Below are 18,029 nucleotides of genomic sequence, written 5' to 3' on the forward strand. Positions count from 1 at the left end.
GCATTTAAGATACTCAGGTTTAGAGGGACTGAGTCTGTTCAGCTTGTCCTGCTCCCTGGCTTCAAATGCTCAACTCATGTAAGAGCGAGCTTCGTTCTGTGCTGTCTCTTACTCAGTGTAGAATGCAAGTACTTGTAAACATGCAAATCACACCTTTTTTTTAATGGCTATTTACGTACTTTTGTTGTTAAAGATATTTTGTACCTTTTACCTTAGTTATTTAAGTGCATCCAGAGGATTGTGTATTTAAGTGGTTTGTTTTGCAGTGCAAAATGTGTATATTTGTTTCTAAATTGGCACCATGTTCATGTATGATGGTCACTGGGCTTGGCATATGAAGGTTTCCATGGAACTATTAAATGGTTTTTATCAAAACCTGATTAGTAACTGTTTAAGAGCATTAACCCCACTGCACTGACAGCGCTTCTCACTTGCTGCAGTACAACACACACACACACACACGCACTACACACCACTTACTTCAGTTGAGGCTTTAAGAAACAGGAACAATTATTTAAAAATTCATTAAAATATTCAACTTTATTAACAGGATATTTACATATTTTTCCTGCTCTTGGTCAACCATGGTGAATGTTCAAAGGTAAAAAAGCATTAAGCAATAACCACAAGATGAAAACATCTGAAACCTATACAATACTTTATACACAAATTTATACAAAGGAACACTTAAATAATACAACTGGACACAAAAATATACACTTTTCGAGAAATTCACATCAGTAATTGTATAAAGCTCTCTTCTGTACTAAGGGTCCTGAAAATTTAGGACTAAAACATTAGCTCTGTAATGCAAAAGGGTTATTGTGACAGTCCTCCAAGGCCACTATATAGCACACGGACATATTCAAGGCTATCATCAGCTTATATAGTTCAGTCTGTGTATTCAAGTTTTGAGGTCCTTGTATGATTATGCAAACATCAGAAATATAGTGGTATAATAAACGGTACAGAGGGAAGCAGAGGTTTGGAGCCAGCAGTAAACGCTGAAGGCTCAAAACAAACACCCACTTAACCAAGTGTTTGCTACTCCCGTTTAGTCAAAGATAGAAAGAGTAAATGCACTTACATAAAAATAACTCTGACTGCTCAGCAAGCGTGCTCCTGTGATTTCGTATTAGTACAAACCTAAAAACCCTGCCCTACGCCTTTGAAACTAAATGATCCTGATTCCCCTGCTCCTCCTGGAGTACATGTACATTAAGGCTTTGAATCACCTGACCCAGGACTTCACACTGTTACAATGGGGTCCCCGGGGGTGCCACTGTGTCTCACTGAGACTTGGCACAACTGGAATTAAAGCTCACCACCTTAAGGAAACAGAAGGACACGTGCTCATGCCTGGACTGGTCTGTTTTGTCTCCGAACTACAAGGTAAGGTTGAGTAGTAACAGTACTTCATGGCAAGAGACAAGTACGGAACAGTTTGTGTTTAAAAGCAAATTATGAACTCAGTGGCAACATCTTTGGAGAAACTTCCTTATTGTTTTTTAAATTCCTATGGATTTCATGCAGAAATATACTTCTTAAGATCACCTTAAGAACGGACATTTTTGGATGGAACTGGAATGTGTATCCCAAACTGCTGATGGAAAACAAAGTCCAAAATCCCTTCCTAGATTCTTGTCATACGTTTGTATCTTGCAGCAATGGTTCTTTAGCTTCCCCGGGAGCCTGGGGGCTGTGGGGGTGGCCGTGGCTGCCACAGTGCTTCTTCCAGTTGCTGGAGCGGACGGTCAGGTTGGTGTGTTCAGGGATAAACAAGGCAACGAGTAGTGCCAACAGCACGGAGCAGGCTCCAAACAGGAACGGGGGGCCAGGAATGATGGAGTTCTGGAAACATCACACAGGGTTAGAGGGCCCTCAGCCATGGAGGAGCAGACCACAGCTGTTCATTACACACACAGCACTCAGTGATATGGGTTAGTGGTGGGGAACAGTTGGACTGGATGAGCTTAAAGGAGACTTTAAAGGAAGAACTGTCCCTTGCTACACTCAGCACTACAGTACATGTCCCCATGGGGGAAAGGACATTTACGAAAGGGAGCATATGATTTCCTATTAATGCTCCCCCTTCTAGTGCAAGTTCTTTCTGCTGGGTCTCCTCACCAAATTAATATCCATCAGGAACTAAAGTAAATACAGAGAGCTTGGGTAAAGGGCAACAAAACCAAAACGTACAAGGTGAAACAGAAATACAGCGCGAGGGAGAGAGGAACATCAGGACACTGCTGTTCAGCCCATCCTCCCCTCCATCAGGTCTCTTCACAGGGGTCAGCAGTTACCTAACTACAGTCAGCTGTCTCTGAGAGTTAAACTAAAACCATCCAGGTAAAGTTAGAGATCAACCACGCTTGGCAAGAGCGAGTGAAGAACCTGTTGTTACACGCTTCAGTAGGCTACAGACGGTGACACTCAGGAGCCAGCGGGCACAGGCTCTCCTCCCAGCTTGTGTTTTAGAAACAGTAAGTAAAACAAGAATACCTGTTGTAAATGGTACTGTGTGACCACGCTGCCTCCTGATGGGGACTCAGGCATGGGGAGTTCATTCAGTTCAACGTGAAAGATATAGAATATAAAACCATAAAGTGCTGGGCCCAAGCCATTACACAGGCCTCGAATTCCTGTTATCATCCCTTGAACAACACCTGGAAACAGTAAAGTACACCGTTATCTATATTTATACATCTAGAATTAACTATTTTTAATGGATCAGCGGTACTTCAGTCACTTAAAACTGATGCAAGCAGGCAAGTGTCTCTAAATGATGCTGCAATACTGGGTAGCGGGGGGGGGCAGACAGATTGCCACTATTCAAGTATTTCTGCTGTCTCACTGAGTAAATTGCTGTGTGCAACCTGCACAACAGGGCAAACGTCTGTCACACATGAGGCAAGGGCCAGCACCTGAAGTCTGCTATTGATTTTGCTGCTGTTGAGACTTGGTGAACGTTTTCCCTCTGTGCCAGAAGGACACAACACTTGGAAGCTGCAATCTGAATGAGGACAACACGTACCCTGCTGGTCAGCATCTGCCGTTCGGGAGACCAGTGCACTTACAGCCGGGAAAGTAATACTGGACATGGCTGCCACGGCACCGGCGGCCCACATCATCCTGCAAGCACACAGACACTGGTGACTGCACTGTCCCGCGGCGTGTGGGCACACATGTACATACGTGTACCCAAACACACACTCCAGCATGTCCCTTGGACAAAGGGTAACATGAAGGAAAGGGCTGGATCATTCAGACACTACAATGATATTCACCTACCAGGGCTCTGATCCAAAGCCGTACCACGCAAGCTGCAGTATTTGAAAGCCAAGGCCCAGGAGGATGGTGTTCTTGTTTCCAATGGACCGCATCAGTAAACTCAAAACTATCGTCTGCCACCAGCGAAAAGAGAGAAAAATTAAACATTTCAAAGAAAAACAACATTTTAATCTAAGTGCTCAATCAATGCAGCTTGAGTAATGAATTAAAAAAGCAAAACACCTCAAAACATTCCATTCCGAATGTTAAATACATGCAAATTAATTTTCAAAAGCCAAGTGCAATTCTCCATAAGCAGCATTTGCCAAGAATTCAGGAATCACCAAAGAAGCAGCAACTGTGTAGCAAGTACCTGCCCTTTTGACCAGGGTTTGTGGTGACAGGACCAGGGAATGGCTTTAAACTGAATGAAGGGAGCTTTAGGTTAGATCTAAGGCAGAAGCTCTTCCCTGTGAGGGTGCCCAGAGAAGCTGTGGCTGCCCCATCCCCGGCAGTGTTCAAGGCCAGGTTGGACACAGGGGCTTGGAGCAACCTGCTCTAGTGGAAGCTGTCTCTGCCCATGGCAGTGGTTGAAACTGGATGAGCTTTGAGGTCCTTTCCAACCCAAACCAGGCTGGGATTCTGTGAAATAACATGAACTATCACCTCTTCTTTGATGCACAAAGGATGTGGTTTTCCCAACACACGGCAGTCTGGATGCTAAGGAACCAAACCATGCCTGGGTTTTCACCTAAGGGAACTGCAGCATTGTGGAAGTTCTGCACAGTGCTTGGCTCTTCCGGAGTTACCAAGCCAATGGAATGCAGAGCAGGAACTCACCTGTGCAATAATGGAAAGAATCCCAAGGACTGCTATAAATGCTGCAACACTTTCCGATGAAAATCCCATGATCTGTGTTAAAAAAAGGCAACTGAATGATGAACAGTAAAGTACGTATCAAGGTGGCACAAACATCAAATGCACTGCACACAGCTGGCATTATTCAACCCCTCCCTAACTCAGAAGGTTGGGGTTTTGTTGGGTGGGGACGTGTTTGGTTTGTTCCTTCCATTAAATCAAGCAGGTACACACAAAAAAAGGGGCATAAACAGAAAACAATTTGTCTCTAAAAAGAGACAAAACCAGAACAGGAAGAGAACTTAAACCTGCCGGAAGCTGCAAAGCGCACTGGTTATCTCCATGTCCTCCGTTCATTCATCCATGCTGCAAACTGCCTGGTAAATTCATTTTTGTTCAAATCCATATCAAAACGTTCAGTTACCTGTCTGAGGTATAGGAAGAAGCTGGAATATTGCCCTGCCTCTGGGAGGTATGAAAGAAAGACTGTTATGCAGATTAGCAGCACGATTGAGTCCTGGCCGACTTTCTTCAGTGACTACGGCAAGAAAATAGTATTAGAAACCATTTAATCTTCATATTCAACAAGCAAACCTAGCAAGAATCCCAAAAGCTTGTCAATTCCTGGGGCTGCGCTGTGGTAGCACCAGAACCTTCCCTGCAGGGTCACTGGCAAAGTACTAGCAGCAACACCAAGTTAAACTTGAAAGATACGGTTTTTCAAGCCTTAAACGTAGTGAATTCATTCTCTTCCCTGTCTCAAAAGCTCGGGGTTTACAACTAACAAATACTCCACATTATCATAGCTTACTGCAAAGGGGTCAGCCTGTTCCCACGAAATGGGTGCTCCCCAGGATGCTGGCCTCATCTTCTCTGGCAGCGACTCTGGTACAGCAACAAGAATAAAGCAGATGTCCAACAGGGCTATGGCTGTAGCCAGCACCACGACCAGGCTGTCTCCGTAGACTCGACCAAGGTAGGCACCAATAGCAGGGCTGGTAACTAAACTTGCTGCAAAAGTTGCTGACACCTACAACAAGGAGCAGCTGGTGAGATTTACAGTCAAAAGTCAACAGTCCTGTTCCCCACCTGCCCCCGTTTTCACAAGCCTAACCATTTCCATCAGGTAGGGACTGAAAGTAACCTTCCTCCTGGGACACTGGGGTAGCAGTGGCTCTTTCCCAGCATGTCTCGATTCCTGATGTACAGGCAGAAAGGAACTATTTAGTTCCCATTCTGCTCCTCTGTAACTGCAGGGCTTGAGAGCCCTGAGACCGGGCAGGTCACTGGGAAACGCACAGAAACAGAGAGGTGTAAGAAGTTGGACAAACAAACTGCTTGCAGCAGTGCCTGGAGACCAGAGCAGGCAGCACCGAGCTGTCACACAGCAGCAGTTCCAACGGCATCCAGGAACAAAAGGTTAGATTTCTGACATGACAATGGAGCAGTACTTGTGTGAGAAACAACGGAAGGGTAACTCAGAGCCTCCCAGACTACACCATGAACACTGGTAACAACTGCCAAGACAGACATATGAAAGACAGCTTTTAATAGGTTTGAAGTTAGAAGCAGAACATTCGAGAGACACAGGACTGGGCAACAAAAACAATACAACAGAAAAACCTTGCTCCAAACTTGCCACAGAAGAGACAAGAATACAACTTTGAAAAGCTTCCTCTGCTGAAGGGTTTAGTACTAAAGACACAGGAACAAAGCCCCAAAAATACCTACCAAGCCATAGGCCATGCTCCTTTCATGTTCTTGGGTTATGTCTGCTACATATGCAAAAACCACAGAGAACGTCACTGCAAACACTCCAGAAACGGAGATAACAGCAAAGTACCACCTAGAACAGTGCAAAGCAACCCATCAGAACAGTAAATGGAACAAAGAGCCTCTATTCACAGCCCGAGCACAGTTCGACAACATATCCCCCTGTCCAACTTGCCGTGACAAATACCAAGTTACACGTGGATAAAGGCAAACTGAATGTGTCTCGATACAGTTGTGCAGCTCCTCCTTAGTGCACCAAGGGCAAGCACTGGAATTCTGTAACATCTACAGAAAGCTGCTGTGGTTAAGAACCTGTAGGAGATGAGGTGCTGGATTTACCTTTGGCTGGATCCCTGTGACCCAAAGCAAATCGAGAACTTCAGGATTTTGAGAATCTGGTCATTGAGAGGTCAACATGAGCCTTATCTTTATGCTACAGACACCAGACGTGTCATTTGCACCATGAATCTACACTTAGAAACAAGCTACTTCCCAGAAAAGGGATGAGGAACTGTGTGTGACCATAGTGAAGGCTGGAAAGGCTCACAGAGCTATCTGAAGAGGCTCTGCCCTGCAGTTTACTGGAGAGCATTCTAGTATCTTAGTATCAATCTAGCATCTAGGCAGAAGTACCTGAATTGGCAAGTGGGGCCTTCAGCAAAGAGCTCAAAACCTACAGCTCTTAAAATCCTGACCAAGGCATTTGACCTCATGGCAGCTGCTCCAGTTCATCTCTGCTCTCTCAGCTTTGCATCAGAGGAATACAAAAGCATCAACCCTCCATGAAGCACAAACAAATTATTTTAACAACAATGCTACAAACACAAGCAGTGTTGTCAAGAAACAACAGATCTAGTGTGAAAGCATCCACTAACCATGGGCTGATCTTCATCAGTGGTATTGGTGCACAGGTGAAGAACACTGTTAGCAGCAGGAAGGACTTCCGTCCCCATACATCGGACAGGGCACCAATGAGTGGGGCACTGAGAAAGGATAACAAGCCCTAAATGAAACAAAACATTTCCTGTTAGAATGGTTGGAAGTGGTTAGAACAGCAACAGCAAATCATACCACAAACTGACAGCTGCCAGGCCTCTTACTCTGAATAAAGCTGATGACTCTCGTGCAACACACTGAAGGCAACGTGCTCCAGTGTTACCCATGTCTGGTTACACACAGCTGAGGTAACAATTTGAGATCAGTTACCTCAGAACCACACTAAATTCAAAATGCAGATGATTCACTGGCACCTGCAGGTTCATGAACTGTGTTTTGTAGTTTTATGTACTTTGCATTCACATAAACGTAAGTAATTGAAAAAGCCCCACTGCAGCAACAAGCTCCAAGTAAACCCCTATCCAATTGTAACACCACGTGTGCCATCAGGGGCTGGTTAACTGCCTTCTTATTTGCTGACCCCAAAGAGTGGGTAGAGACAAAACAGTATCTCACTAAAAGATGCAGATTTGCCTTTTTAGCAACAATGTATTCCCTTGGTTTATTTGTACTGTGAAAGCTCTACTGAAAAAACTCTGGATTATGTTTTCCAGTCAATTATCTATTTGTCCCACCACTTACTCTACATTGTGCCTGCTAGAAACTTTTGCACCTTACCTTTACTCCTTGAATTAGACCATTCATTAGAAATGTATGTTTTGGGAAGGTTTCATGCAAAACCTGGAGAAAAAATACAAACACTGTCATTCACACAAAGTATTAACTACACACATTGCTCATGATGTGTCCAACATCTACAGTGGTACAAGCACAGGAGTTCTATACTTTCACAGAATACAGGGAAAGAAAAACGAGACAGAAATAATCTATTTAATCTTTAATTCACATGGAAGGCACATTGAGATTTTAGCTTTATGTGCTAGAGGCCTCAGTTCTCTCCACACCTGGGGAAGGATCCATGTCATCCAGCTTCAGTGCCTGAAATCTAAACAGACCACAGAGAACCCAGAAAATGGTCTCAGGCCTGAGTCTCCACATGCTACTGGGTCACCTGTGAGGCCTGGGGAGGGAGTGGAGAGACCCCATAGTTCTCAAGTGCCTTTCCACCCGGTGGCTAGAGCCCAGCTGTGCAGGTCAGACAGGAGCACCCCTCAGTCTGACTGTGCCACATGAGATGGACTCCATTCAGTGACCAAAGTGCAGCTCATCTCCAGGAGGAGACTGTCCCTGGTCAACATCAGCCTACCAAGCTGCATCAAGACTGCATTTTAGGTGGAGTCTGCTTGGGGATCTTTAAGCCTTTGCTCCTTCTAATTTGCAAGCATGTGTCACTCTCAAAGATTAAATCCAGACGGAAAGCAACCAACTCCATTAGAAAATAATTTGGTACAAACACGCTGGGATGACTGGCTCACTAATCACAGGGAAGCTCCTGACTGGTCTAACAGGGTCTGCACGCTAAAGCCTTCGTTTAAAGCACAGCCAGGTCAGCAAAGATCTCCCTCCCTTGAAACCTGACCAAATTTCAAGTGTATTTTGTCCTTAATGTCTAACGTGCTAAATTTCTGTAGTACTGTGAAAGGAAAAAGATTTCACTACTGTCTTGCTGGTTTCAAGTCAGAACATATTTACACATCAGCTTGAACATTAGCAGATGGCACATAAACAGCATTACACTGCTGGTTCCAGGAATTTGAAACACAAAACTTCTCACATGCACAACAGAGCAGCTCAGTGCTATAGAAGTGTCATTTAATTCAGAAGATGTGCAGTGCCTTTGCAGCAAATGTCCCATCTCCCATACAGTGAAAAGAATCTTCAGCCTATCACTTACCACCAGGGTGGGCGCTGTCAAGAGTCCCCAAGCAAAGAACTCCAAGAAGATCACTATCACAGCGTGGTAGACACTTGGGGAACCTATTCCTTGAGGCTAAAACAAGAGAAAAACCAGGTGATTAAAACATCTAATAATCCATCACTGTCACGAGAAATGCATGGGAACACTACAAACAGAAGGATTAAGGAGTGGAACAGGACTCAGAACCTGGAATACAGTTACTCAAGCTAACTGGTACTCTGACATTCCTTTTTTTTAACCCTCTGCTACCATCGTCCTGAAGTGTCTTAATCCCCTGCAGAATACAAAGCGTGCTCCCATCTCAAAGTGAAAAATAAACCACTTCTACTGCCAGTCTGGGGAGCAAGGATGCTGAGAGCAGAGACAGCCTCTTCTTTGGGGAATTAGTTCCTCTTCCTCGAGAAAAAATGTTTAAGACCACCCAATGCTGCATGGAAATCAAGTTCTCATCATTTCAAAACATGGCAAAGTCTGATTATCTGTCTGCCCAACAGCTTTAGAGTACTTCTGCTACTAAAAGGCACCATGGCTACAGAAAAAATTGAGCTCTGGATCAGGGAAGAAAAACCGAAAGAATGAACACCAGAAGTGAAGCTCAGGAACAGCACTGATCACTTCCCAAATCCTGACAACAGGCCTACGTTAGCCAAAATGTGCCCCAGGTGCAGAAAGAGACCTAGAAAAAAATGTGAAATAAGGAACCTTACATTATTTGGTAATTTAGTATAATCAGAAGTAGTTTTTGAGGAGAACAAAAAGAGCACGGGTGGGAGAACCTGCTCATCTCATACACCTGTAAATGCCACCCTGTCAAACAACATGCCACAGCTCATCATCTGCAAATTGAGGAAACGGTGCACTAGCTATTTTCAGAGGGAGGCAGGATGAGTAACTCCTGAGAAACCTCATGAGCGTGCTGTAAGCTTATGAGTGCTGTCTTAGCATCTACCTTCCTGGCTCTGTCTGGAGGTGAGTTACTGACAAGAGTACCACTGATCTCATCAGACCTACCAGTTGTACTCAGCAAACACACTGCTTCTCAAGAAAGCTTGGGGGGGGGGGTGTCTTACCAATGTGTATAGACATCTGATGGGAGGGAGCAAAGACAAGCAGCGAGACTCCTCTCAGAGGCCTCAGGGGCAGCTCTGAAGGTACACACTGAAATACAGGAAATTCTACTTAAAGCCGGAACAAAACAAGCCCTAGGGAACAGGCTGCCCAGTGAGGTTTTGGAGTCTCCATCCCCAAACCTGACTAGACTGTTCTAGCTGACCCTGTTGGGTGGATGAGACTGGGTAGCTGGGCTAGAGATGTTCACAAGTGCCTTCCAACCTCAAACGCTACACAATTTGAAGCCGAGGGCAGTTAATACTACAATCTTGCTTTTATGGCAAGATTTATGCAAGTCATACCTAGCCCTTCTTTCCAGATTCCAGTATTTCCAACGAGTGGGTGGTGGAATGGGGGAAGGAAAGCTTTCTGAACAACTGGAGGAAGTACAGAAAACCACACTGGCCATTCACCCCTACTGCTAGAAAAGATAATAATTTTCTAAAGTAACTATACCAATATTTACCAACCTACAGGTGAGCTACAAAAGTACCTTAGCACTGTATTCATTTTCTTTCCCCAGCCCTTTTCAGTAAATACAGACATACCATACAGATACTTCTGCTATTTTTATAGCCTGTTCTCTTTAGGATGTGGATTAACAGTCTTTATAGGTACCAAAACCAGCTATAATTATCTTCACTTCCCACAATTCCTCTCCCTTTCCACCCACGACCCTTACTTTAGTTTTGGGTTAAAATCTATCCGGCTCTGCACAAACTGTGAGCAACATTCTCATGAAGCCAGGTTCACTCTTCCAGCCCCCAGATCCCTGTCACTTTTACTGGCTCATGACCCCAGTGTATTACAGCAGGTGAGGCTAGAGTCAGGAACAACCCCAGCCCCTTCAGGTACCGAGCATCAAAAGCACTTTGCTGTGTTCACAGGCAGCAAACACAAGCTCCATGTCCAGCTGAAGTGGCTATCCTGCACAGCTCAATTGCTGGTGACTCTTGACCCTGCCAGGTCACCCCGCTGTAAGAACCAGATCAGGTGTTGCCATTACACTGGCAGAAACAAGCAGAGGTGATGTTCAGATCACCAGCTTCCTCAAACTTCCTTGCTTTCTTGCTGCTTATGCTCCCCTATCACAGGTACTGTTATTCACTCTGATCTATATATAAAAAAAGTATTAGTCACATGTAGATTATCACCTCTATAGCTATTTTTAAAGATGGTTGCAACTATAACATAGCAAAAATAACTCCTGAGATGGAAGAATGAGGGAAGGAGCTGAAGAAGTGGAGATATTACAGTGCACTAAGATATATGATGTGCATTCAGCCCACAGGGACAAGTTTGATGCACCCTCCTACCCCAACAAGCACAGTGCAGATGTTGGGTATTCAGCCCTGTCCCACTCCACACACCCTCCCTGCTGTGCTTTACAAACTGGCTAACATAGTGTCTGTCATGTGATGCAATAACCTAAGTGCCACCAAGCCAGAAGCCTTCCACCTGGAAGTAAGGCACAGAAAAGATATGCTTGTGTGAACAATCTGGAACAGAGATGTTCCCTTCAGAGTAACTGCAACTCTCCCCTGCAACCGTGTAGCCAGAGTCAATCGTATTAGTCTCTGGGAGAACCTGTGGCACAGAACAGTGCTAAGAATGCCCCTTTCTCTAGTTAGAGAGAAAACGTCTTAAACCAAACACGCTGTACGGTCAGCCATGCCCATGATAAAACGTGGATATGGCAGGCAACCCTGAGAACACACACCTGACAACAGAGTAACCTTGAAAGCAACAAAGGCATCACATGGATGATCATGGCTGTTACTGCTCTGCTGAGGAGGCAAAGGCTCCAAAGCAAGCACTAAGCTCTGCCTCGTCGTAGCACTGCCCAGGTGGTACCTCCTAACTCATGTCAAGGCTGTTTCCAAAATGCATAATCTTACATCAGATGAATTCCAACTGCTCACAAAGGAAGGCAAAATTAAGAACAGTGTTGAAATGAATCACTTTGCTGCTCCTCTGGTGAACACGACAAAACACACTTGAGTACACACCAGTGCACATTTTCTCCTGTGCTGCAGCTCCTAAGCTGCAAAGAGACCACCACGCACCAACACAGCCTCCTACAGTACCCACCACCTCAGTGTAACGTGTGGCAGGAGAAGAGGCTCTGTCAAGACAACATGAAGTTTCCCCACCTGCTTGTTTTCCTCTTTCCATGGCAGAACTGCTGATTAGAAGTGGCAATAAATTAAACTGACTGAAGTTTCCCATCTGTAAAATCTTTTTGCCTGCAACACTGCCTCACTAAACAGCTGTATATTCTTGCTGGCAACAGCCACAGAGTCATCTTAGATGCCCAACAGTAGCAAACTAAACCAATCAGGCTGGAAACAGACACTTGGATGCTTAATTGCTGGTTTGCCAGCTGGAGACATTCACCCATTTCCCATAATGTCACGTAGCACATTGGGTAAGCAAAGAAACTAAGGAGACAGAGCACAGACAGCTGCTCAAACCTTTCAGCAAACGTTAAAAAACAACCCAGGCATAACATTTGCTATCATTATAAAGAATATTCCCTCATACCAGACTTTACAAACATATGTAAAACAAACTCATTCTCAAAACATTTATTTGAAGGCAGAGAGTATCACAAGCTGGTATTTTTGTTATCTAAGAGCAATCTGCATACCTTCATCTAATGCTTATAGCCCGTTTTTCCTTAAACCCAACTGAAAATGGTTCAGAACTCATGCAAGTTTGCACTCTGCTTTTGGCACTGATGGAAAGCACTGAGTGTGGTACTGCAGGTATCACTATGCAGTGTTAGAATATCCTTTCTCTTTTCCCAGCAAAAGAAAGTTGAAGTTGAGAGATAAAGGACACTTGCATTTTAATCATTTTTTAAATCAGTGATTACTCCAGAGGGAGACTCTGAAGCACCATGTCCCGTGAGTAACAACACGTACTCTGCTTCTATTACCGTTCTAAAATACTTGAATTTAGCATTTGTACAGCGTAATATCATACATTCCACCTTTACAAAGAGCAGGAAAACACGCTCTAGGAAACATCAACATCCATCACTGGAATTAGTTTTGCTTCTTTCCACTAAGTAATCCAGACATGGTCACTAGTGCCTCTACCCTCCCTCCTCTCCCTTATTATTCCAAATGGACAAACTGAATGGCCACCAGCAATTCAGGCTGTCAAGATGTCTCTTTATTTGAAATAATGATACTGTGTTTAGAAGCTACACAGTATTCCACAGTGGAAAAAATCCAGGGGCAATGCTACACCGGAAGCAACGCTACTCGTCAATTTAAAACAAAACCAAGCTCCAGCAGCCAAACGTGAAGCAGCTTCCTTTCTTTTTAGAATTTCTGTATTTAAGAGGAAGCAATGCAGCGGGAGGGAACTGCAAACCACTTCTGCCACTACCCTTCATGGGACTTCTCTGATGCACTGTCTCACTCACAGGACTCTTCTTCCTCAGGCTTTGGAAGAAGAAGGCAGCTGTGATGGGACCCACTCCCTGTGCAGGGGAAGACATCACAGTCGGCCTTTGCACCAGCACCACCAGAGGGGTTCCTGCTCTCCTCCAGGCCGAACCAGGCCACTGTGCAGCCCACTGCTGCTCCAAGTACACAGCTGTCTCCAGTCACCGAAGCTGGTTTACACCTTTTGGCCTTTGAGATCATCCGATCCAACCATTCCCAGCACTGCCAAGGCCATCACTAACCCATGGCACTGAGGCCTCGTCTCCACGGTGTGTGAACACTTGCAGGGACGGTGACTCTAGCGCTGCCCTGGGCAGCCTGTTCCAGTGCCTGAGCACCCTCTGGGGAAGTAACTGTTCCTCATCTCTATCTAAACCTCCCCCCGAACAGCTGCTTCCCAGCAGCTATTCCTTCTGCAAAGAACCATTTCAATGATGTCCAAAATAAGATCAGGTTTAGGTTAGGACTAAGGTATAATACCGGCTGGTCGAGCACAGATGCAAGTGATCTGCAGCTACCTACACCCGACTCCTCAGTCGACACTCGCTCCTGAGCCCTGAACACCGGCCTAGGCTGACAGACAACATCAGTGTTGACGACCCGCACTAGCGTGACGCTCTTACAGGTGTTCCTCTGGCAACTGCCTCAACGGAACCAGCCCGGGCTGTCAGAACGGGCTACAGGGGCTGAAGCAGAAAAGCAAGCGAAACCGAGCGCCGAGGGCCACCGGCCTCCAGTCCCTCTCCATCCGCTGCCCGCCCTCCGCACCGCCAGTTCGCCCCACGGCCGCCCGGCCCCGCCCGGCCTCACCGTTCCGCCGTCCTTAATGATGATCTTCTTGGCCAGCATGATACTGCGGTTCACGGCGCGCTTCTTCTTCTTCCCACCCTGGGTCATTTTACCATCCTACAGCCCCGGGGGGAGCGCGGGCAGCAGCGGACCCTCCCCGGCAGCTAGGCCTTCACCTCCCTCCCCTTGCTGCCGCGCCTGCCCTCATGCACCCGCCGCCATCTTAGCCAGCTCCCCCCTACACCCTCCGGCGCAGCCGCCGCGCATCACGCGATCGCCCCATTGGCCGGACGCCGGTCACGTGGCAGGACGCACCGCCCGCGTTCAGCCGTGGCGTGGCGGGAGGAGCCGGGATCCGGCTGCTCAGCGCGGTCCCGGTTCCTGCTTGGCTCCCCCCGGGCATCCCTGGCGCACCGAGCCCCGCACACCTCATAGGCATCGGTCCCAATTGGCCTGTGCCTGCCCGCTCCCAGCCGAGCCCACAGCGCTGTTCCCAGCCTTCCTCCCCTCCCTCTTCCCCCGGCTGGCTGGGGACCTGGAAAAAAGGAGCAAACCCAGCCAGTTGTTCCAGGACATACCTGGAATTTGGAGTTTCCAGAGCCAAAGTCCATACCCTCTGAGACAATCCAGCTTAAAAATCCAACTTGGAAACGTTCTTCAGGCACTCGAACTGCCTGAAGGGCAGGGCTGGAGTCACCGTCCCTGCAAGTGTTGACACACCGTGGAGACGAGGCCCCAGTGCCATGGGTTGGTGGTGGCCTCTGCAGTGCTGGGGTAAGGGCTGGAGTCCATGAGCTTAAAGGTCTTTTCCACCCTGGTTGATTCCATGATTCTATGAAATTCCTTCATGGTTGATGTTTGGCAGCACTAAAGGGAACAACGTCTGTGCACATCCAGCGTGATTACATTCACAGTCTAACACACAGCTCTCCATGGCCACATCCATATACCCATATTTTCTCTGTTCATCTTCCAGGCCTCTTATTGCCTATCTTTATCTCCCCTGCTCCTGCAACACTGTTTCCCCTGAAACCTCAGTTGCATACCAGTATCTTCACTGTCCATACCAACAGTGGCTGCTAAGGCAAACCTGCACTCTAGTTCTCTTTCACCACAGGCAGCACTATGGCTGTGTAATCACAAAGGGGTGCAAATCATTGAACACTTAGGATGGTGTGCACTTAAGTTAAACTAAACTAAGTTAAGTGTGCACTTAAACTAAACACCAGCCTTGAGACCAAGCTCCTTCTTATGTCATCATAATGCAGCTTTTAAGGACTTGGAATTTCACAAGGCACAGCCCTACTCACGCCAATGGATCCACTCTGGTCTCACAGTGAGACAAAGGCAAGCAGACTCCAACTCACGATACAAAGTGTGGTCCTGTCAGGCTACCCACAGGGGAGAAAGGGCATTTGCAGCCTCTGCTATTACCAATCCTTTGTCACAAGTCTCAGTAAGTCATGCCAAGTGTGTGACAATTTTGGTCCTGCGTTTTTCTCTTGAAAAACAGAGGGATCCTAAAATTCGGACACAGTTTCAAGCCTACCCCTTGGAGACAGTGCTGTTACATTTTGGTGGGAAAGTCACACACAAACATGGATGGGACATGTAAGGGGCTCACCAAAAGAAGTTAATGCATCTCAGACCTTGTGTAATGAGGCTGACTGAACAGCAGGGTTTTTATCCACATCTTTACATCAGACCAAACCCCGCTACTGATGTCATCCCTAAAGAAATGCACTCACATATCAAGTTTGCTGAGCAGACGCAATTCAAGTAAGAATTCATCATTCATATGTTTAGAATGAACTCTAAATAGGCACAACTTGCTTGTACTGTCATGAATTTCAGACAGCTACATGTATTAGAACTGTATTCAGTGTAATCACATACTAATACCAACACCTATAAAATCCTAGGGCTACCTTAAAAATTGCTACAAGGTTTGAATATATTATCTATATTTGGGCCCATATACTTAAGATTAAATTTAAAATATACTGACAATAAAAACAAGCTTTAAAAATCTAAAGAAGTGTTAACTCATGACAGCAAATGTAGACATATGCTTGGCATAGAAGCAATTCCAACTGAGCTGTACATTGCCCATGGAATGGATGTGGCTAATTTACAGTCAGAACAGTGATGGAAGGTTGAAGGCAAGAATTAAACATGTCACGTCTACTCTTGGATGCAAACATGCAGCAGACATTCAAGAATGGGCACTGAATGACACCTCAGGACAGAGTTCTGTTGCTTCTAAAAAGAGTTATACATTCAACTGAAGAGAATCTGGATTCACAGTAACTGGAGCAGAAGGTACCACCTTATTACCTCCACTCATTTTGTTGCATTTCCCCCTGCATTTTTTTCAGTAACGATACCTTAATTCCAGACATCTAAAAGCATATGAAGAACTTACCTGGAAAGAGTAACTTCAAATAACTTCCTGTGGAAAATACTTAGCATTATCAACACAATGATGAACAGAAAGGCAAGAAAACACTCTTGTACTTTCTTACAAGAACCAAGCACTACATACACTACCACATACATGGTGTAAAACCATGTTATAGATAAACATTACCTTTCTGATACATCCGGAAACCTGTTGTGTTTTTTAGTATCTCATTCTTACAAAGCATGGGTTTCGGAGAAAAAAACAATGAATAATCTTCCTCATTCACAATATCCAGCAAGAAAAACTGTCACAGGAGGAGAATGAGCAACAACTTCAAATTTGGAAAGTGATGGTAGCTTAAATACAACAGAACATGTGCAGCCAATAAGGAAATATATTAACAACAAAACCCAGAAGAAATGCAAGGTTTCATTTATCGATTTTAAAACAATTCAACATAATCCATTACAGTCTTTCAAATTACAGCCATAAAAATAAGTTACGAACACAAAACAGGTACATACTTCCAAAAATCAGAGAAGACGGTATGAGTAACTGAAATGCAAGCATATGCTACCAAAATAATCCATTTTTGAGGAAAAATAAAACAATAGTTTAAAAAAGTTACAGTAAAACCCTCAGGGTGTTATCTTGTAGAAGCCAGATCTAGAACATGAATCTACTCCTTATTAAGCAAACAAAAAGGGAAGTTTTCTTGCAGTTTCTCTAAAGCAAAGAAGTTGAACAGGACTATAAAATTATCTGAATTCTTTGAGAAAAAAGGTTCCTGGGCACTTGTGGATAGCACAGAAATACAACGTTTAAAGAAAAGTTTATATTACACTCAAGGTTTTTCACCACTGAACTGCTGGTTTGTTTTACTTTGAAGACAGTTTTAAGTTTATGTGACCATTTACTATGAATCCCAGAGATTCTCAAATAAAACTACCAAATATCCAATTACTCAATAAATACCAGTACTCCCATTATGCAAATCTTAAAGAAAATCACATCATTGAGGTTATTGCAAATAAATACCTAGCTATAATTTTATAAATATTTAAATAAAATTCTGCTAAGTATAGCTTAGCCCCCTAAATATACAACTAAACTAAGGAATCTGTTGACTAAAAGTCAGAAAAACAGTTCAGAAAAGAGGGTTGGTTTTGGAACGTTAGATTCCTACAGATTGCTTGTAGGGCAGACTCAAAGCACGCTACCCCCTACTTCCCGACGCTCTGTGCTAGCTATGCTTCTTTGGTTAGTTACGAGCTATAGACTGAAAGTTTTAAGATACAAAGGTATCTCAAAGAGAAAATGTGCATATGCTCACAGATTGCAAAGGTTACAGAAATCACTGATCCCTCCTCAAATCTTCTCTGTTCTCAAGAAACATACACCGCCCTTTGTCTAGAATAATGCTTTTCAATCTGGAGGGGCTCAGACAAGAGTCAGCCTGGAAAGGGCTAAGGAATGACAGCTAAAGTGCAAATTTGTATTTCCTTTATAGCAACAAGTGTATGAAGAGATCTACTGAAAAAATTAATGGAAC

The 18,029-nt window shown here is 44.8% G+C and overlaps 1 protein-coding gene across 1 annotated transcript; it reads right to left on the reverse strand.

Moving 5' to 3' along the window:
- Window positions 1-521: 521 nt before the first annotated feature.
- On the reverse strand, window positions 522-14,292 carry MFSD14A (major facilitator superfamily domain containing 14A). Its single transcript, XM_061379121.1, has 12 exons — window positions 14,095-14,292; window positions 8,693-8,788; window positions 7,516-7,578; window positions 6,777-6,904; window positions 5,860-5,974; window positions 4,940-5,158; window positions 4,553-4,666; window positions 4,111-4,182; window positions 3,292-3,404; window positions 3,035-3,132; window positions 2,503-2,666; window positions 522-1,851 (listed from the first exon to the last, which is right to left on the reverse strand). Exons 1-12 carry the CDS (start codon window positions 14,179-14,181, stop codon window positions 1,645-1,647), a joined length of 1,476 nt encoding a protein of 491 aa, XP_061235105.1. The 5' UTR covers window positions 14,182-14,292; the 3' UTR covers window positions 522-1,644.
- Between the last annotated feature and the right edge of the window lie 3,737 nt (window positions 14,293-18,029).

The sequence above is a fragment of the Neopsephotus bourkii genome, unplaced genomic scaffold (assembly GCF_033783945.1).
Source record: "Neopsephotus bourkii isolate Nb327-2 ecotype Australia unplaced genomic scaffold, CSIRO-AGI_Nbou_v1 NB_1768, whole genome shotgun sequence".
NCBI lineage: Eukaryota > Metazoa > Chordata > Aves > Psittaciformes > Psittacidae > Neopsephotus > Neopsephotus bourkii.

Bases quoted from the DNA above. Each gene is read 5' to 3' on its own strand.
- MFSD14A (XM_061379121.1), bottom strand. From the start codon at position 14,181: ATGACCCAGGGTGGGAAGAAGAAGAAGCGCGCCGTGAACCGCAGTATC. The intron at 4,183-4,552 runs GTAACTGAACGT...TTTTTAACACAG, and splicing joins TCTTCCTATACCTCAGACAG to ATCATGGGATTTTCATCGGA. The intron at 2,667-3,034 runs GTACGTGTTGTC...TACTGTTTCCAG, and splicing joins GGCAGATGCTGACCAGCAGG to GTGTTGTTCAAGGGATGATA.